At 32.4% G+C, this 21949-nt stretch overlaps 2 protein-coding genes across 3 annotated transcripts; one reads left to right on the forward strand and one right to left on the reverse strand.

Moving 5' to 3' along the window:
- Positions 1–8191: 8191 nt before the first annotated feature.
- Positions 8192–10549, forward strand: LOC113862923 (probable adenylate kinase 7, mitochondrial). The gene is made up of 4 exons (XM_027496220.1): positions 8192–8578; positions 9285–9425; positions 9519–9704; positions 9971–10549. Exons 1-4 carry the CDS (start codon positions 8258–8260, stop codon positions 10121–10123), a joined length of 801 nt encoding a protein of 266 aa, XP_027352021.1. The 5' UTR covers positions 8192–8257; the 3' UTR covers positions 10124–10549.
- Positions 10550–10836: 287 nt separating this feature from the next.
- LOC113861331 lies at positions 10837–17684 on the reverse strand. Of its 2 annotated transcripts, none has more exons than XM_027494087.1 (9): positions 17546–17684; positions 16191–16985; positions 14235–15400; positions 13627–13921; positions 13297–13509; positions 12443–12616; positions 11905–12102; positions 11700–11813; positions 10837–11385 (listed from the first exon to the last, which is right to left on the reverse strand). In XM_027494087.1, exons 2-9 carry the CDS (start codon positions 16899–16901, stop codon positions 11056–11058), a joined length of 3201 nt encoding a protein of 1066 aa, XP_027349888.1. In that variant the 5' UTR covers positions 16902–16985; positions 17546–17684; the 3' UTR covers positions 10837–11055. The 2 variants fall into 2 exon arrangements, with proteins under 2 accessions (XP_027349888.1, XP_027349889.1); XM_027494088.1 differs by having other exon boundaries at positions 16191–16939; positions 17546–17669.
- Positions 17685–21949: the final 4265 nt, after the last annotated feature.

Genomic DNA, 21949 nt, shown 5'->3' on the forward strand with positions numbered 1-21949 from the left:
CCCCCTTTCATCATAACTGGTTGGACAAATCCTCTAAGGTGTCCGTCCTTGATTAAATCTTCAATTTTATCTTTTAGGGCCATGCACTCCTCTGTCGTATGACCCCTATTGCGATGATATCGATAAGATTTGCTCTTATTTGCCTGAGGTGGTGTGTTGGCACGTCTTGGCATACTCAAGATTTCTGTTGCTAAGGCCTGATCAAGTACCCTGGATCTGTTGGTGTTGAGTGTGGTGTAAGAGGGGTATTTAGGCCCCCTGGGCGGCCTCTCGGGTTCATTCATTTTATTTTCCTGCCGGGTCTGAAAGTTTCTCTTTTGTCTATATTTTTTGAATTGGACCCCTGATCCATCTGAATTTGATTTTGGTACTCGGCTAATTCCTCCATCTGCATATACTTTGCAGCCCGACTCCTTAATTCAACCAAGTCAGCTGGTGGTTTTTTGCAAATGTTGTTAACGAAAGGCCTAAGCTTAAGAACCGTTGTAAGGTGGTGCATGGCCACGGCTGGTTCTAGATTATGGATGGAAATGGTCACTTTGCCGAATCATTCCACGAAAGCTCGAAGTGATTCTTCTTTTTCCTGACGAATGTTGACAAGTGCCAGGGATGTTAAAGGGTGAGGTTGGCTTGTGGCGAACTGCAAATTGAACCATTTTGTGAGGGTTGTGAAGGAGTCAATAGATGAGGGGGGAGTCGGGTGAACCAAGTGAGAGCTGGTCCTTTTAGTGAAGTGGGAAAAATCCTACACCATAAGTAGTCATTTTTTGTGTACAGGCCAACCTTGGTTGTGAAAACATCCAGATGTTCCCTGGGATCATCTATGCCATCATATTTTTCTATTGTTAGGCATCTCCAGTTGTCAGGTAATTTAGCATCCAAGATATGGTGAGCAAAAGGGCTTCGGCTCACTACCTCATCTCGGTCATTCTTGGTTTCAGATTGCTAAATTAGCCTCGATTTCTCTTGTAACGTCAAATACTCCCCCTAATCCTGGGCGAGAGGGTAGTTTGGGAAGGAATGTGTGTTCTTATTTCTTCTCTTAAGTGGACATTTTCCCTTCTTAGGACCGAGAGCTCCAAGGCATTTTTTCCCTTTCCTTTTTCATCTTCATCACTTCTGTTTTGAGCTGCATTAACACCACTAAAAGGCCCTCGTCAGTTCCTCCTTCCACCAGAACCTCAAGTGTCGGTTGGGTAGGTGTGATGTCTTCCTGCTGTTGCATAGAAGTTCCCCCTGCTAAACATATCCATCCTGCTGGCTTCTTGTTAGTACCATATTGATCGAAAAAGCAAGGCAATCGTGCCCTACAGTGGGTGTCAAAATGTTCCTATAGGAAAACACTAGTCTTCAAGTATCTACTCTGAAGCGGTGATGTCCTTCTGACTGTCGCTGACATGGGGATGGTACCTGCAAAAGGCACTCTGATGCTGAAGTTAGGAGTCGGTTCTGAGCAATAAATGCTATTTAATAATGAAAAATTAAACCTTTACCTGTACTTCCTACCTTCTTTTTGTAGGCATTGTTATGGGCTAATGGACCTGTTGAGTCAGCCTTGAGTTTTGGCCCTTTACTTTAAAGTAGATAATGCCCTGATTATTATCCTTAATTGGGTTAATTACCTTCTAATCCTAATAAAAGGTATTTTGTCAAACTGAGACGAATAGGTACTCGATTTTCTTTTTCTATATGTAGGACCGAGCAGTTCCCTATCTAGTACAAAATCTTATACGTACTTTGTGACTTTTGAATAGCTTGAGCTTATTTTTCCATGAGAGGGTCATCATGAAACTTATATAATAAAAACAAAGAAAAAAATGTTTGTTGGCATTAGCGTATGTAGAGATACATTTTCAATGAATTTTTTAAAAAATTTTGAGACAATTGAGATATATGTTAGAGGGAAGTTCAGATTGGTTAATTGCAAATTTAAAAAGTGAACATTATTTCTTAATATTAAAGGATAATGTCATAAAATTTTAAATTATTGAAAAAGATAAAGAGAGTAACTAAAATTACTTTTATATGTGTTTTCATTAATAATTATGTCTTCTTCTTCTTTTTTTGTTAGCCTTTTCAGTTTCATTCATAAAACGCAGTCATCATAGCTAAAGCTCAACAACAAACAAATGAATAAAACGAGAAGTCTGCACTGAAAGGTCTCACCCCCGACTCCTGAACCCATGCTTGATTATGATAAAACTTTTAGTGAAAGAGTTATCACTTAGTTTTGTTTCATTGGATAAAATTTTTGTAATTAGACTTATTCACTTATTTAATATGGTTTTAATATTCTTTCACAAATTTGAAAAGAGATTTTTGTACAAAATTAAAGTAACAATAAGATTAGGAGACGTGAAAGAGATAAAATATAAAAAATAATTAAAATTATTAAATAAAAATAATTCAAAGACAATATCATATTAAATTAAATAAATTCAAAAGTATATAAAATGTGAATTTGAATCACAAACTTAAAACTACATATTTTTAATATTTTTTGTGATGCAATCGAAGGTGATTATCATGTGAATCTAAAAGACATTTATGAGGAATCATACAAGTAGATGTGTCTCTAATTGATGTCACGTATCATCATTTTACAATTAATGTTTTCTCTCAATTCTTCTATCCTATTTTGGCATAAGAAATTATTTTGGTCTAAATATTTTTGCAAAGTACAACTTATAAACTCCATGCAAAGTAACTGTTAAATAACATAACCATAACCAAATATAGCCACTAATACAAATGCTAAGTAAATGCTAAAATACATTAAATGTATGCCTAAACATGAGCTAATCCTACTAAGTAGTGTTGTGTAATTGTCAATTTCTATTAGGCTATATTGTAACACCCTCAAATTTTGTGACCCTTGTATAGAAAAATATGAGTTTTTGGTGTAAGGTATCTCGCTGTAGCTAAATATCTCTTGTTGTAGCGAGAAAGATGTGTTCAGAATCAGACATTCTGATACACTCATTTTAGTAAGGAGCTCTCGCTGTAACTAGAAAAATAGACAGTAAAGGAAAATTTTGTCTAGTTTTTTCGCTACAGCGAGAAAAGAGCTCATTGTAACGAGAGGTAATTTAGTATAGCGAGAATATCGTGAGTTAAGAAATATTTAAGGGCATTCAACCTAGGGAACTTAGATTACAATCCAAAATCCCGATCCCTCCCCTATTCTCTCTGACCTCTCACCCTCTCTTCTCAGAAATCTTCCTTTAAATCTCAATCTTCCTTCGAATCTGGGCTTGGGAGCTCAATCATTCAGATTCAAGTAAGTTTCTTTGAGCTTAGTTCTCTAACTTCATTCTTATTTCTCCGTTTTATCCGATCTAAAGGTTTGTACTTTGTGATACTCAAGGAAGCCTTAACCCTTAAAACAATATTCTCTACCGAAACGTTGTACCTCTCCCTTAGATCTCTATGAAAACTTGATCTAAGAGACTCATTTTCAGGTAAGGAGAGTGATCTCAAACCCTAACTTCTCTTTGGTATTTTGATTTGAAAACCCTATGATTATTTTTAAAACTATCTAAATATAAATTGTAGCAAAAGCGCTAAAAAGAACTGTTTTGAGAATACTAGGATTTTACTAAGAAACGTGGTTTAGAGATAGTAGGATTACTATTTTACATTTTTAGAATGATAAACTTACAATGAATACTGGGTGATGTCAGACTTTATGATAGACGACTTTGTTATTACTGAGAAAATATGTATGTTGAGGATTGTACGATTAGGTTGAGTTCAGAGATGTCCGACCTTCGGCACATTGTATTGGCTTAAGTGATGTGAAATTATTTGATGATATTTTCGTGTTAAATGATATATTAAATATAGATGTTGGTTGATAGCTGAAGTATGTCAAAATGAGTGAAACCATGTTATTGATTCTTAAATGAAGAAAATGTTTTATGTATGAAATGAAATGATGATGGAATTGTGAGAAATGTGATTATAATGCGTGAGCCAGAATAGATTGATAGATGTGATTATAATATAGGTATTGTGGTACATCAAAAGGTGTACTCATAATACATATATTGTAATACATTAAGTTATAAGATTAAGACTTGTGTATTATAACATGTTGATCTATGATTAGGATATGGAAAAGTATGAAAATAGTTGAGAAATGCTAAGAGTAAGTATAGATAGTTACAGAGATACACTGGAGATATAGAGTCCGGAGAAGATTTAGAAAATCTTGGAGAAATGAAGGTAGTGAATGCTAATTATAAATAGGTGCATAATGATTTGCTGAATGTGAAAGCATTCATAGGCCACACACTCATTTTCTGACGAGACTCTGATTATACCTTTGTTAAAAAGGGTCAGGTCAGCACACGTGTATTTGTGTTGCTGCTACTAACCAGTAGCTATCTATGCTACGAAGTCCTCAAGAAATCCCAAGGGTAATAAATATGAAAGTGTGATGAATATGAAGTAGTATAGAAATTGTATGACTATAATATGTGCATAGTAACATATCAGTTGATGTTGTTATGATATATGTGTTGTAATACATCAACAGATGCGATTAGAACACATGTATTATGACATATTAATTGATGTGGTATAATACATGTATCATGACATACAGATTAGTGTGAAAATGCATGTCATACATATTTACAAAGATGATTGATTAGTTGTCATGTATATGCTTCGCTGTGATAATGATTTATATCCTCTGAGTGTTATTATTAATCTAATATATATATAAGATAATATTTTTAATATTATATTTGTATATATATATATATACACCTTTCTTTTGTCAAATAAGAGATTTAGTGGGGCGGGACAGGAGATACTCACCCTTACTAATATATTTCAGGTAATGAAGGTGAAGAGATAAAAAAGACTAGTTTGTTCTAGGATCATAATCCAATGGTATTGGAAGGAAGATTGCTTCATAGGGACTAGGATAGTTTGAGAAATTATAATATTTTATTATAATTACATTTTATATTGACCAAGTTATGTAAACATTTCTTTAATGTCAAATTTTAGAATTTATAATGCTTTGGTGAATTTTGTTATGATAAATAATTTGGAGAGGTTCTTAATGATATTCTAAACGTATATGTATACAATGTGAATCAAATAATTTACTAGATGTAAATTAAGTTTTATTTATTACTTTAAAGTCTTAAACGTATTCATTTGAAAGTTTTAAAAACTGTGAAATTTTATACAATTGTCATAAAAGGAATGCAAGTTTTGTTGTTATTCAATTCTTAAATTTATAAAATAGAACAAAATTATTTTATTTTTCCTTTTACTATAAAAATTTATTTAGCTAGTTTTATACGAGGATGTTACATATATGATTTGGGATGTAGAAGTAGTGATGACTATCACTTGCTTCTAGAAGGATGTGTTACCACTTTGGTTTAGACTTAGCATCTTTTAGTCGAATAAGTTTAATTGAGAATCATCTTTGCATACGTGCACCTAGTTACCTTGAGACTAGAGGACATATTTGGACTGAATAAATTCAATCGTGAATATGAAGCTATTTTTATGATAGATTTTCTTTTTTATCATTTATGTCTGTGTGGTCTTGCTAAATATTTGAGATGTTTAAGGCCAACAATCTATTTAGAATTATAAAAGTCTTTGCTTGGTTGATTATACACCTTAAGGTGTGACTTCAACGAATGTCCTTAGCATTGGAAAAATCAAGATATAAAAGTGCATAACTACAAAAGTCTTTGTTGGTAATAAGGATTTGGTTGATCATACACTAAGGTGTGACTTTGACAAATGCCTACTCGAGTTAACCACACTGACTTGATAGAGTAGAGCCTGTAACACCCTTATTTTTTCTATTCCCTTATTTTTGAGAAAAGTAGGATTTTTGGTACAGGACTTCTTGCTTAAGCGAGATGGATATTTCTGAATTGGACTTTCTAGAGCATTCTTGCTCAAGAGAGAAAAGTCTCGCTCAAGAGAGAAAGGTCTCGCTCAAACGAGAAAAGAAAATATTGCCTTAATTGTCTTTTTGGCTAAGTAAAAAGTAACTCGCTCAGGCAAGATGGAGCTCGCCTAGGTGAGCAGTCGCAGGAAAAACAAGAAACGCTCTAGATCTATTCTCGCTCAAACCAAAATACCTCTTGTCCAGAAGAGAATATCAGAAAAATCATTATTTAGTTTTCTTACTCAAACAAGAATATGCTCGTTCAAACAAGAGTTTTCTCATTATTTAGACCTATTTTGTTTTGTTTTAAATATATGAATTGCAAATCAAATTGAACAAAAAATAAACAAAAATTTTAGTTAATATATTAGAATAATTTGACCAATTCTTTAATATTTTTAATTAGAATTTTAAATTTATAAAAAAAATATCACACACTTATCAAACTTGAATGATTTATTTTTTGAATGGCTAAATTTTTATATTTTAAATGATGTTATTATATCTTTAAGTTTATAACTTTATTATATAAATATTTATATTGCTTAAATAAACGAATGCAGATATAAGGATATAAATATCTATATCACAAAAATAGATATTTATATCATATAAAATAGTTATGTTGTAAGATTAGTATAAAAAAATTATTTATTATTTATTATTTTGTTGAATTAGACTAATATAATTCAATTATGGTGTGGTTCACATGAAAATATTTTTTAAAAATGTATTAAAATTCTATTTAAATTTGAAATATATAAAAAATATCTGTTTCATATAAATATTTGTTTATATAACATCTAAATCATAAATTAAATATTAAATAATAAATTATTTTATAAATTTTATAATAAACTAATATTACATTATTTTTATCATTCATTGATAATTTTAAGAAAAAAATGTTAAATACTTTTTGTGTCAAACATTTGATAGAAGGTATAATTACAGGGTGCATACTTGGAAGTCTATTTGTTTTTGTTTTTTCCTTTTCTTCGCAAAACAAGTATTGTTTTTGTGTCTGAAAGTTAAGTACGTTTTCTTGATCTGAAAGTTGTGTTCGCTTTTAATCATTTAAAATCGACAAACTAGCCCAATTTGGTACATGGGCTTTTAGGCCTTTTGTTTCGCCATTTCAATTCTTACTTTCTTGACCAAAAAAGAAAACAACTCCTTTTTTTTTTATCAAAGCAACAAAGAAAAAGATGCAATTCAGACAAAAGAAAAAGATTCAGACGACAAAAGAAAAAGAAGCAACGGTATACTAGTATGCTACGTGGCAGCGTCTAACTACGGTTAACGTTCGGTTGTTACTATGAATCCACGTGTCCATTGGACAAGCCATCAGCTTCCGAAATTTCAGCTTCACGTGTGTCTGTTCCCACTTTCCAGCCGGTTGAGGACGGACTGGGCCACAAAATTATAAGTGTTATTCATCGATTAAAATTGAAATTTTATTGTAATAAAATATTTACATTAAATTTTATTTAAATTATTAAAATAAAATTTTAATTTTAAATAATATTATTAGTGTTTAAATAATTGTACTCAAATTTTATCTATATTTAAAAAACCATAATTAGTATATTTATTAAAGAATTAAAAACATATTTTTATTAAAAATATAAATTTAATTTTTTATTAATTTTAATGTAATTTGACCCAAAAAAATAATGATACACTATTTAACATATTTTTAAAATATTATTATTAATGAAAATTTACATAATATTCATCAAATGAAAATGTTAATAGTTTCAAATATTCCAATATCATTAACAGCCTATTTATATAAACGATGAAAGAAAAAATAAGATTATAATGCACTTTTTATAAAAGAGTTTTATTATTATTATTATTATTATTTCACTTTGGATTTGACGAACCCTCCGACCGTATAAAGATTAAACCGTGGGAATAAATATCTATAAAAAAATTATTTGAGAATGTATTATTTATCTTCGAATTTTAAAATATCAAATGGATGCAACTCAAGTTAAAGCCGTTGCCATATATTCAATTATTAATCCCCGAAAAAGGTCATGAAGAAAGCGACGTAGAAAAATCAGCGTGATCCTGCACACACTAGATCCACCCCCTCCACCACACCTATCTCCGTTCCACCAATCAGAGCGAGTCAACTCACGCGGGGCTCGCTCCCGCCACGCACCATGAGTGGCATCCTCGTAAATAACCCAAAACAACAGTGGCATTTCCTTACCCCTAATATCCCCTCTTAAAACCCCCGCAACCAGGGTTTGTTCTTTCGCGCAGCCATTACCATTTTCCACCCTCTCCCTAAAAAACGCCACCACCGTCGCCATGTCCGCGATCACACGACTGAAAGCGGCCGCGCCATCGCTGAAATTCCTCGGACGCCCGCCGAACCGGCTTTTCGGATCGGCGGCTGCGGTCCAGTGCTACAACTACGACGATGACGAAGAAGAGTGCGCGCCACGTGGCATGCTGGACGCGCAGGGTTGCACGCCGGAGCGCGGAGTGCAATGGGTAATGATTGGAGAGCCTGGAGCCAAGAGGCACCTCTTTGCCCAGAGACTCTCGAAGCTTCTAGAAGTTCCTCACATTTCCATGGCCACGCTCCTCAGCCAGGACCTCAACCCTCGCTCCTCTCTCTACCAGCAAGTAATTTCTTCTCTTTCCAGGGTTTCTTTGTTACTTTTGCGTCTAATTGAGTATGATTTCTTTTTTATCAATTTTTTCGATACTTTCTCTCCAATTTTTCTTCGCTCTCTCGGAATTTCTTGTTAAAGTTAGCGCTTTCTGTTATAAAAAGAAAACATTTCTTTTGAATTAAAAGATTGCCTGAATAATCGCCTAATTTAACTTAAGCAATGATAAGTTAATTACTGTTATAAAACTTGCTTTCACTGCAGAAACAGAGTGGGGTAAGGCATGCATATTAATTAAACTGTTACGGGTGTTGTAAGAATATGTCTGAACCTAATATTTGTTTTGAAATGGTGTCACCTCATTGGTGGTGGTGGTTTATAATTTTGTTTTACGATTTTTCTATTTTACTATTCATTACCCTAACATTAACGGTACAAAAATCAATAAATAGAAAGGTTTTTTTATTAAACTAAAAGGTGTATTAGTGCATGTTTGAAAATATTTATTTTTTAAAAGAAATGATTACTTATTTTTCAAAAGCCATTTCAAGAAACTGATAGAATAAGCTATTATATCTTTGAAATAAAGTGAAATAACACACGTTTAGTAAGTTCCTAATGTGTATATATATTTATTTTTATGGGTATTACTTAGCAAAACCTTTATTATTATTATTAGTAGTAGTAGTAGTGTGTAACGTGGGGTTGTTCCAATTCAGATAGCGTATGCCTTGGATCATGGAAAACTTGTGCCCGAGGAAATTATTTTTGGGCTGTTAACGAAGAGACTGGACGATGGATACTCGAGAGGTGAAAGTGGGTTTATTCTTGATGGATTCCCTCGAACAAGGATACAAGCTGTAAGTTGTTTCGTGTTTCATAATCATGAACTGCTCTAAATGTGTCAATTTTACTCATTCTTACTTAACAACGTTGTGTTGTTTGTTTTGCAGGAGATTCTTGATCACATTGCTCGTGTTGATCTAGTGGTGAATTTCAAATGTTCGAAAGAGGATTTAGTGAAAAAGAATTTAGGAACAGGAAAATTTAATTCTTGCCAAGAATATCTTTTTATGACCAGCTCCGGCACCCCAACCAAGCAATTGCAAGATGAACATGTCCAAAATCATTCAGAGGAGGTGACTATATATTATCTTTGTTTTTTTTAATTCGTGTTTAGTTTTGTTTAATTTGAAGAAATAATTGGTCTTTTATATCTTTCTCTAAAAAACTTTAGAGGAAAAAAAATTTTGTTTTCCGGAAATAATTGTTTTTCAAACATGCAGTTAGAAGTGGTACTGGTTTGAGATACTTTATATGCCTATGTTTGTTTCTAATTTGCTACGTATTGTGCCTTAGTTCCTGAAAGTAATATTTGTTTTTTGGTGGGTATCTTCTCTTCTAGTGCAAGCTGTTGGAAGATTACTACAGGAAGCAGAAGAAACTTCTTAATTTTGAAGTGGAAGGTGCACCAGGAGAAACCTGGCAGGGTCTTCTGGCTGCGCTACATCTCCAGCATATTAATGCTCTTAGTTCTTCACAGAAGTTGACTGCCTGAGGGTCCATCAATCTTCTATGGCATCAATCCATTGTCGGCATTCTAGTATTTGTGAATATGAGAGCTACAACTTCATGGAAATTTTGTGTCGGTGTCTAAATTGTTGATTTTGTTTTTGAAAATTTTGATAATACCAGTTTGTTCTGTAGTGCAACCGTCCAAAAATGAATACGAAATGTATGACCACAAATCCTACTAGTGAGTCAGTGTTGTCTTCGTTTGTTGTTCAATCGTGTCCCAACATAGTCTCATTTCTGGTTAATTTTGCTTGGTCCCAGAATCTGCTAAGGACACGTTGCAAAAAGCATATGATGTAAAAGTTTAGTACTTACAAGCATTCTTCTGCTAAGCTTCTGTCTCATTTTTTGTTGAATTCATCTCTGTTTATTTAACTACAGCCACTTAGTTTCTAGCGAATTTGCAATTTCTCCGCCATTTAGTCGAATGACTCGTTGTTTGTTCCTCCTGTAATAGGGTTAAATTTAAGTATCTATAGATAAAAAATAATTTATGAAATAAATATACACTTATTGTATTAAAATTATAAAAATACAATAAATATTTATTTTTTAATAAAATTTTATTATTATTAACTACTTATTCTTAATAGAAAGTTTAACAAAATCTTAATTTTAAAGGTTTAATATTTGAAACTACAGTTTTTTCCGCTATTTTTTTGCTGTAAATTAAACTCTTCAAATAAACCAAAATGAGCATCTGAAATCATCACAAATAAATTTAGAATTTAATCTCAAGTGACCTTGTTGTAAGATGACCCAAAAGTCAAACATTATTATTTATATGCAAGCCATTTCCACCATCTCGTTTTTTAACAGTTTTTGTTCTGCTAAACCTAGAATATATATCTTTCTTTTTACATTGATACACAACAAATGTTTAAGTGAAAAGGGTAAAATCTAATTTGTGCAAGGTCATTCACTGTTCATCCAAACATCTCTCAGGAGTTCATATCTGAAGGCAGATTCATCACGATTGTCTTTCCACTTCCAGTTGGGTTTGGCCAATACTGGGGAGGAGCCACTAATGAATATCGAAGATAATGGATAGCTTAATTCATCGAGCTCATCATCGCTAGTGTATGACTTCCTCACAACAGAAGATCTGCTTCTTCTCAGCTGAGATTCACTTCCAATTTCCCCAGTAATGCTTGTAATGGTAGTTGCTGGCAGAGGCGAATATGCAATGGGAGCAGCCATGCATGGGAAGTTGTTCACAGACTCCTTTTCATCGTCGAGATCATCCTGCATCAAATTGAAAAAAAAAAATCTAGATATCATTAGCCAAATCAGTAGGAGTTTTGGCCTTAAATCAATTAATCAAAGAACATTGTGTATCAAGTAAACAACCATACATATCATGAGACATTTCAATTTCATTCAGCCTCAATCAAACACAGTTCCCACGTCATTATGCTCCTTTTGCATCGTGGGACTTGCCCAAGTGTGTATTTTGGTATTTTAGTCATGTATGTGTGTGTGTGTGTATATAGTGTGTCAAACTAGAAATCCTATAACAAATCATGAGCACAAAAAAGCCATATTTGTTTATATCTAACCTGTGACGACAGAGCTTCAAAAACAACAGTGGGAATAGGTTCCGGGCAAAACTCATCTGGGACGAAATTGTCTAGAATCTTCTTGATTAGTGAAGCACTAAACATTGGGCAGACCTTCAAAAACAAGGATCCTTTCACCGTGATTAAGGAGAAGAAAGTCACAGAAAGTTAACTGAAGAGGAAAAGCACAAGTTCATTGGCTAACCTCTTTCCTGATGGATGCACTTAACAGCAAATCCTTAGGAAGCATCAAGAGGTCACTTAATGCATTAAGAAGATGAAAGGACTTGAAGGATGTATTTTGACTTCCGTCATTGCTGTCAAGGTCATCATCTCTATCCTCAAGTGAGTCATCCTCATCCATACCAAATAGGTCAGTTAGCCATCTAGACCAGTTACCAATCTGAGAAATCCAGAACACAAATGAAAAGAATATATCAGTTAGGACGAAGTATCTCCATTGACATTATATTGAATGTAGGCATTAAATCATCCTTTTTTCCTTTTTTGTAGCCACAAAACAGTCAACCTCTAATTGCTCAATTAATCAGTGGCCAACTTCAGGCCAGAAAGTCATACTCTTGGCCTGCTTTTAGCAGCACATTCAAGACACAAACAGATACCAGCAGAAACAAAAGGAGTAAATTGAACCTAGACTGGTGGATGGGAGTTACATTCATGAGTGGACAGCCATATATTAGTTTAAATAAAAATTAGAAAAATACTGAGATCGGAAAAATTACCGCAGTTTTAAGCTGTGCACCAGCTCCAAAGCTTGATTTACCAGGCGGAATGGGGAGAACCTTAGGATCGCTAATGGGATCAGATACAGGATCAGTTGGAATATCATCAACAGATTCACGAAGAATGGCATTGAACATGGCAACATCTAATCTTGCTACACATTGCTCCATTATCTAGAATAAGTAAAAGTAAAATGCAATCTGATGTCAATTTCATTGCCTAATCTGACAACTTAGATACAGGATTGATTAATATATTCAAAGATATCAGTTTGATTGGGGTGTTTCGGGTTGGGAAGGTGGGGTGGCAAATGGCTTCATCTCAAGCAAATTGCAGAAATCACACTTTTCTCACCATATTCCTCCGACCTCCCCATAAGGATTCAGTTGGAGGCACTAAGCTGCAGTGAAGATTTGAAATTAACTTCCAATTCAACCACTCGTTCATAAAATCAATACACCAAAAAGAAGGCACAACTTAACTGCCACTTGTGCTACAAAGGATTTTATACACCATTGGAGTTTATTGAAATTCCATCAGCTACCAGGAATTTGTGAGGAATAGAAACAAAGATCAACTGAAAATAGGCTGTATGAAATTTGTTTACAGGTTCTTTTTCCCGCTGGAAAAGAACCATTTTTTTCAGACATTATCACTTAAAAGAGATGAGCCTATATATATATATATATATATATATATATAGATTAACATGTATATTTTAAAAAAACCATGTTTCAATAACAAAAGTCCCATAAAATTGACTGTCAATACAAAATGATATTACAATGAAAAACTTGAGTAACTTATGGTCCAAAACATAGAAGGAAAGAACAAAGGAACTGGATAGACTAACCAATCTAGGCAGCACAGACAAACAGCCACACTCATGCCCTCCAGCTCGGATAGGACAGAGCCTTTCACAGGCTTCCCTAAAAGCATTCTTCCAAATATCTAGCGATAAATTTTCCTGCCCTTGATCACATGAGCTAGACATGTTCCTAGAGCTTTTACATGCATCCTCATGAGTGACCTTTGCATCAGCCAGCTGCATATGTGGAGTCAAAGACTGGACATAGAGAATGAATGACGCATGTTAGATTACAATGGAATTATTTGATATTAATAATGAGCTTGCATGGGAACTTAAGGATTGTTTGAAAGGAGCATGAGATGAAAGTGTTACCTGCCACCAAATAGATTCCACGATGCGGGAGAAGATCCAAGCTTCCACCTTTTCCAATGCTGATGTAAACATGTTTGGATCTTCCCAGTTACCAATACCTCCATATTCAACTGCTGTATTTTCACTTTTCCTAGGAGAGAACCCCCTCCATATTAATGGTTGTGCTATCTTGCCATTCGCTTCTCCATTCATCCTTCTTGTAATAGGTCCAGCAGGATTTGATGGTGTCATGTCTTTGGTAGCTTTGCTTATAATTGTTCTCAGCACAACAGAATTGGACAACCAAAATGTCAACCTGTATCCAGATGCAAAAGGAGGTTAATAGCCTTGGCAGCTAGCATAGTTTATGATGAAACTGTTAACTTCCAATTTAAGCAGTAATAATCAGAAAGTGATGCATTTTAGATTGGAGAAAGTCCGTTCTCATTTCAGGCAGAGCAATGTATCGTAAGTTTGACATTAAAAATAAAATATCAAACTTTTCATGATGAAGCAACTTGTAGTGTGTGATACTGATGGACATCTTCAAAATACAATCTTGACTAGAGATAGGAAAATGAGAAATATTATAAGAACAAAATGCAGTAACCAATAAAACTCAAGTCTACCTTGGGACATCATTTCCACATGCCTTTGCAACAAGGACTAACCCAGAAACAGCACTCTTGGCTGCCCCAGATCTTCTAGCTAGAAGATTTTCTTTACAAGTATGAAGGTACAGCCTGGAAAGGCGCCGAGCAGGGGCATGAACCTTACTCATGGAGCTTCCATGCTCAGCAACTACTGAATATAAAGCAGCCTCAATAGCAGCAGCTTCTCTTAACTCTCCTTCAAGCATCTCTATCTTGTTTTCCAAGTGCTCGATCCTGCTGTCTAAAATGGCAGTTCTGGCTTCCCTTGGATAAATCTTGGCATCTTTTCTGTCACTGCTTCTGTTGTTCCCTCCAATATTTTGGCCATTTCCATTAACACCATTTTCCTTTACTTCAGTAAGATGATTGCTACCCAGTGACCCAGTACTCCTAGCTGAATCTGCGGATGACCTTACAGACTTCACATGCTTTAATCTTTCACTTTTCAGAAAATTTCCTTTTATACCATTATCTGACCGACCTAAAGAATATGAATTGCTACTCAATAAAACTTGATCTTTTGTACCTTGTGCAACTGATTCATCTTCTACATGGTATTGCTTATCAAAATTTAATACTTCATTTCCAAGCTTATCCTCAATGGAATTGTGGTAATATTTATCACTCCCCCCCTCCTTCACACAATTTTTGTCAGCTTCCTCACATCTCTCACTTAATTTGTCATTGGTTTCTGAACCAGGTCCTGGGTTCTCGTCCACAAAGCAATTACTATCTAGAAATGTAGCATTGCTTGAATAGATGTCACAAGCACTTCCATTAAGGTTTGTTTGAACACCTGCAACTACACTTCTACAATTTGCTACCTTTTTACAACCCACTTGATCCAAATTTTCATGATCCCTGCTTCTGGAAGTTTCTTCCATTGATGGGGAAGAAGAATCACCATTTGAGGAAACAACTTGGTTTCGGGTCACTGATCTATGATTGGGAGTAGTAGTCTTCGGAGTATGACCATGTACTGGACTCCCAACATCAGAGGATACATCATAGGAAGAACTCCCCTCCAGTCTATCATATGTGTCTTCTTGCATCACATTCAACTTTTCAACGCTTGTCTCTGAAGCCAAGGGATGCTCCATGTCATTCCTACCATTGTTTTGTGCTGGTCCATGTGGTGCATTCTGCAATTCAGTAACAGTTACTTCATGGGTTGGTGATAATTTTCTTAATATACTGTTATATTTAGATATATCCCGCAAGCAGAAGGCAGGCATATAGGAAACACGTTATTAGATAGTGATAGGGAATTGAGATTTTACTGGAATCACTAGAAAATGGAAATCCCCTTACTCCCACTGTTATAGGATCAACAATGGAAGATGATCAGTACAAGGAAATGGTAAGCAGAAAAATATTATAGATCAAATAAACAGAAAAATAGTAGACTGAATAAACAGCACGTCGAGGGGCTGCAACCTCCATACCACCCAAATCACTCAATTCGCATACTTTCCCTCCCCTCCATATAACGTACTTTCTCATAATAGACTCCCTTATCTTCTTTCCACTCACGCTTTCTGTATTATCAAATTAACAATAATCCTTGTTCTTGCTCATCCCTGTTCCCATTTCCTCCTTGCTTACTTACATACTTCTTCCTATTGTATGCTTGGGTAATGGGAAGTGTAAGAAAATAGGATTTCTTATTTACCTTGTATTGATTCATAAAACAATCTGAAGTAAAAAGGTCCAGTCAAGCATCTGATGGAAAGTTCTAAACTTGGTCAACATGTGCAAAGCATCTAAATATTGGGATGAAGTTTTCTATTGCATTTTGCCCTACATCAAAAAGTATATTCATGGAATAGGGCTGCAGGACAATACAAACTGTCACACACACACACATGGTTAAAGCAAAAGAAATGTATGCTTCTATAAATAAGAGAATGGAATGTAGGAAAATATTAGTACCTCTTCATGTTCGGGAGGCATACACACACTAGACTCTGAGGAAGCAGTAACTCCAGCCACAGATGAATGTGAGGAAACATCATCATCAGTAAAAGAGGCAATCTCAGCTTCGTCACCAAATTCTCCATTCATTATCACCGATACTGAATCACCACCGTTTTTGTCCTTTGACACCTCCTTTGACAAGCTTTCTTTCAATGCAGACCTAGCACGATTCTTTCCAACTGGCTCAATTTGAATGAACAAAAGTGGCTGATCCATGTTTCTGTAGTTCCTCTGGCAATTCAATGGTGTACGTATGCTCAAGGTCTCTCTAAGTATGCCACAATCAGCCAAATCTATAATGGCAGTACCCAACAACTGACCTTTAATGGTCTTATCTCTACGAGTCTCATACAAGCTCAACTCCAAACAGTTCTTTTGGAACATATCAACAGTACTATTTCTGACAGTCATATCCCTCAACAGTGTCACTGGAAGCCTAAATGACTCATTGAACTCGAGTTTTCCTTCACCTGCGACCGAATTAGAACCAACTGAAGGGGAAACAAGACAGGTAGACCCTGAAGAGCGTTCACCATTCTCCCATTGTATCAATACAGAACGAAGGGATCTAAGAGATTGTGAAGGGGGCCAAGGCTTAATCTCCTGAATGTGAATGAGGTAATCCATATGAATAGCACCACCACTTCTCCTGTTCTTTCCTTTCATGGTAACAACTATGCTAGGGTCCTTCCCAGATGAAATTTCTTACTTAAATACAGTAGAATATGCAGCAGAACAATCACAAGCCCTCTGAAGTGAAACAGATAGAGTAAGAAATCAGACGCAGATTTGCATTTTACCAGCAATCTAAGTCAGCTAGCAATGAGTAGTTTTTGGAACTTGGACTCATCAATTATTAAGTATATTTGACTCAATAAGGTGAATGAAAAGAAAGTGGAAAGGGGGAACTTGGGGAAACAGAAAAAGAGTAATTTTGCCAGTGAAGCAGCCACCCAGATTTGGTGTATTAAACTTTCAACAGTGAAGAGTGAACACACAATGCAAGGACAAGACAGTTATAACTATTCTGGAGACTAAAGTTTAACTTCACCTAAAGCAAGTTTGATGCAGGTAAAGTGAATCCAACCATGAGACATCAAACGAAAAAGAACATAAAACATTAGGACATACACAGAAAGGATCAGATCAAGCAAGTGTTGGAGAAAAGCCACTAAAAAAGGTCACAACTTAAAGCCAAAACCAAGCAGAAAATTGATAATGCAGAATATGGAATCAGGTTAAATACACAAGCAGAAGTCAAGAGAAGCTTCAATGAGAGAGAATGCTTGAAATGTAAGAAGAGTGAGTACCGGGAAAGCAGTGGCAGGTAGAATCAGAAAGCTGCAACAGCTAGCCGGAAGTGCAAGAGTGTCACTACCATATCTGTGGAAGTATCTATGCCACTGAATAAAAATGGAGAACGTATTTACAAAATATTAAACAAAATTTATGAACAGAAAAAGCGCACTTTTTTTATTTTTATAAAATATAGGTATAATTAGTAAACATCAGCAAAAACTAAGGAATTTCACTAAAATTTACCGTTAAATTACATAAAATCATTTTACTCAGCACCATATCTACTGTCTAAAAAATGAGTTACTGCTAAATAATAACTTTAGGAAAGTGAGTAAGTAAACATATTTTATTAAAAAAAATATGTAAAATATAGTATATTTGTCATAATTTTTTAAATTTCTTAACTAAAATAGTGATTAATATTTGTTTTAAGAAATCTCAACCGTAGATTTAATTTTATACTTTGTACCCAACAAAAATAAGTAGTTGATAAGATATAATGCTTTAGGAAACATTAGTATTTCATCAAATATAAATTTTATTGGTTATTGTCTAGGAAATATAAAAAAGTATGGGTACGAAGTAACCCCTAGTTGGTGTACAAGAATATATAATTCACAGGGAAGAGGAAACGGCGTCGTTTGGTGGAAGCCCAAAAAATAATAAAACAATGACGCTGGGTGACTCAATCATGATGGGGATGCCTCGGCAGAAAATGTAGACCTCATTAAATATTAAAAAAAGTTATATTCGAAATTGGAAAAGTTGGTTTTACGCGCACATAGGGAGCGTGTGTATCAAACTCGAGCAACTTTCTGAAACGCACCGTCGCGCGTGAACTCACGGAGCATGAAGAATCGCTGTGGCTTGCGTCGTTTTCAGGCTGAGCTGGGTCTGGTGAGTGGCAATTGCTATGCGTTCACCGACATAAATGGTCGTTCATGTGCTAATTAGCTTACAGTACATACTTTATGATACAGTCCCAAGAAGTAACAACATTTATGGGGTGTTGCTGCCCATCATATAATTTCATGCTTTTCATTTTAATTCAAACTCTGCTATATTTAATAAAAATTTGTGAAATTACAGAGGAGAAAATTTAATTTATTATTTATTTACTCTACCATTTGGATATTTTAAAAAAGAAAAGTTGAATAAAAAAGTGACCTCCAATAACACTTTAAACCTGTGTTTTGTTTAGGAAAAGAGTGATTTACATTTTAAGATTGCGGGGTTCAACCTTCAAGTCACTTCTTTAAGAAAAGCAACTTTAAAAAATTAGATGGTTTAGGTTAAGTTTGATGGGACATTAACAGAAAAATCAATACAAGTGTTGAAGCTTGAAATTAAGTGAATTAGTTTTGAAGCTAATGGGTGTGTAGACGAAGTGAAGCATGAATGAACCAAAGCATTACTTATGGTCATTACCACCAAACATTGACTCTCTGTTTAGGTGCAACGCCCATAGTCATAACAGCACAAGGCCAAGGCCCAGTTAGCTGCCTCAAAATTATAGCTTCACCAAAGAAAAAGAAAACACACAAGAATTTAGATCCCAACTTGGCCAATTCCATGACAATGGAAGCTTTTCCCTTTTCTGCTTTGAGTGTATATTGTGAGTTCCATATAGTTTTTCTTTTCTGTTAAGTTCGCTCATCAGTTTTCACCAAAGAGAATAATGGTGTGGGTTGAGATGTCCACTTCCAAACCATGATTCATTAGAGACTCATGTTGATTAAGTTGGATATTTTATTTCATGTTTCATAACATTGTAGTTTTTGTCGTGTGTTTAAGTACATTCAATAAATGATTTTAACATAATATTTTATTACAAATTATAACATTTAATATTATTATATAACTTTAATTATGCATTCAAAAAAAATCAATAATACTGTACTTTAACTTGAAATTCCAATAGGATTTGACACGTCATTTTATGGACTGTACTAAGTTCTTTAGTTAAACTCAAATTTTATTATTTAACACCCTATTTAAAAGAGTTTATAAAAAAATTATAATTTTTTTTAACTTATTAAACTAAGCTTCATTTATAGTCAAATTTTACATAATAAAAATTTATTAAATAGATATTTAGTTAAAATATTACTACAAGAAAATTCATTACTTACAGTGATGTTGTAATCAATAAATCTTCTAATAGCCATGTGAGAAATTGGCAATATAATCGATCGTCAAATCATCATAAATGAGGTGAAAATAAATGAACATCATTGATGGATAAATTGTCAATAATTTACAGACCACTTATTTATAAAAAGTTCACTGAAAATTTAGTTTACGGCACCAAAACAGTTATTTATTATGGACAAATAATCATTAGTATAAATGGATATTATCTCGCACAATTTATAACAAATAAATATTAAATTTATCCACATTAATAGAAATATTTATGTGTAATACATTTATACTCTATTTTAAAATATCTATAATATTAAATGATTAAATTAATGCATTATATATTAAATAAATAAATATATTCACTCTCACATATAATAATTAAATATCTCATTAAAAGATAAATAAAAGTATAAAAAAACTTAACGATTATTACATTTAAAAAAGATATTTTTTTTATAATATAAGAAAATGCTAAATAGTGTCAAAAGACACTAGTTAGAAAATTAAAAAGTAATAATATTTTGTTAGAAAATATAAAAATACACTCATTCTCCTGTATTTTAATTTATTTCAACATGATTTCTAATAAAAAAAATTTAATATTTATGGATTCTTTTTACAATGTATTTAAAGTACGGTTTAACAAAACTCTAAAATATATCGTTTAATATTATCCTCAAATATTTTGTACCTTTTAATTATAGATTTTATAATTCTTTTAAAACAATTTCTATTATCAATTGATAATAATGTAACATACATCTCGATATCACATCCCTAGTCAATAGTAAGTACTAAAAGTGATTATTTTTAAATTTTTTAAAATTTTTAAATATTAAAATTAATAAAAAATGTTAAAATAAAAAATTTAATCTAATCATATTTAAACTAAAATATAACTTGTTACCTTGTGAAATTCACAAATATTTTATTTTAAATTTAATATATATTATAATAATTTTATTTAAAATTATAAGTTTTTTAACAATTATATATATAAAATAAAATTATTTTTAAAATAAATTAATTCTAAAATTATTTTAATTTAATTCTCTAATAATGAAATATAAGGTAATAAAAAAATTAAATAATAATTTTTATTTCTAAAATTTAAAAAAAATAAAAAAAAAATCAACTGTAATAAGAAAGAGTGTAATTACATATTATTTTTAAATAATTTTAATCTTACAAAATACGTATATTTAAATGTAAAAGAGAGTAGTTAATTATATTAAATGTCTCACTGATCAAATCAAATATTTTTATTATATATATACATATGGGAGAAGATCTTTTAAAAAATTTTATACTCAATTTAAACCTTTCATTTAATTTAAATCTAATGGGTTATAATTACTTAGTTGCATCATACAATTGCTAAACTTTTTGAAATGCCATATTTTGTCAAATTTCTACTAGAGTTTATGTAATACTAACTCATAAGCAATATTTGAAATTGAAATTGCATACAAATCATTGTTATGTAATAGATACACATGAAAGTATCATTTGAAGCTGGTTGAAACTAACTCAACTTCACCTCAAAATTTACTAACAATGGTTAAGAAATTTGAAATGTTAGATAATTTATATTTTTAAAAATTAATTAAACTTAAAAAATTGACATACATAGCCTCTCAAGAGTATGAGTCTAATGATAATAATGGCATGTTAAAGAATTGTCTTAAGGTTAGAGGTGTTCAAAAAATCAAGTTTTATAAATTCAATCTATAAGCAATATTAAATTGATTTTAAAAAGTTAAATCTATATTAAACTGATTTTTTTATTAAATATATTTGTATAACTAATTTAGTTTCTAAATATACCTTTTAAAACTAATTTTTTTTATTTATCCAAATTCATATTATGAAACTATTACTTTATAGCTTTATTTATTAAATTTTCACATTATATTAGTTTATAAAATTTAATTGTAACTACATTTTATCATTAATATTTTTTTATAAATTTTAATTCTTATAATTAAAATTAAATATTTAAAATAATTAAAGATATTAAAATATAAAATATTTTTAAATTAATTACTACTTTTTTATATTTATGTTTGTTTTTAATTTTTAAAATATTATAAGATAATAATTTTATAATTATTTATATTATTAATTTTTATGTTTATATATTTTAATTTAAACTTTTATTATAAACTCCGTTTAATAAAAATAAGTTAGAAATAATAATAAATATTTTATACACTTCTATAAAATATAATATATTAATAAATATTGTTAAAAAAAATTTGAAATATACT

The sequence above is a fragment of the Abrus precatorius genome, unplaced genomic scaffold (assembly GCF_003935025.1).
Source record: "Abrus precatorius isolate BTA unplaced genomic scaffold, Abrus_2018 Scaffold3, whole genome shotgun sequence".
NCBI classification, from domain to species: Eukaryota; Viridiplantae; Streptophyta; class Magnoliopsida; order Fabales; family Fabaceae; genus Abrus; species Abrus precatorius.

Excerpts from the sequence above, each read along its gene's own strand:
- LOC113862923 (XM_027496220.1), top strand. The coding sequence starts at position 8,258 with ATGTCCGCGATCACACGACTGAAAGCGGCCGCGCCATCGCTGAAATTC. Across the intron at positions 8,579-9,284 it reads GCTCCTCTCTCTACCAGCAA|ATAGCGTATGCCTTGGATCA; the intron begins GTAATTTCTTCT and ends GTTCCAATTCAG. Across the intron at positions 9,705-9,970 it reads TCCAAAATCATTCAGAGGAG|TGCAAGCTGTTGGAAGATTA; the intron begins GTGACTATATAT and ends CTTCTCTTCTAG.
- LOC113861331 (XM_027494087.1), bottom strand. The coding sequence starts at position 16,901 with ATGAAAGGAAAGAACAGGAGAAGTGGTGGTGCTATTCATATGGATTAC. Across the intron at positions 11,814-11,904 it reads GTGCATCCATCAGGAAAGAG|GTCTGCCCAATGTTTAGTGC; the intron begins GTTAGCCAATGA and ends TTGTTTTTGAAG. Across the intron at positions 11,386-11,699 it reads TTGAAGCTCTGTCGTCACAG|GATGATCTCGACGATGAAAA; the intron begins GTTAGATATAAA and ends AATTTGATGCAG.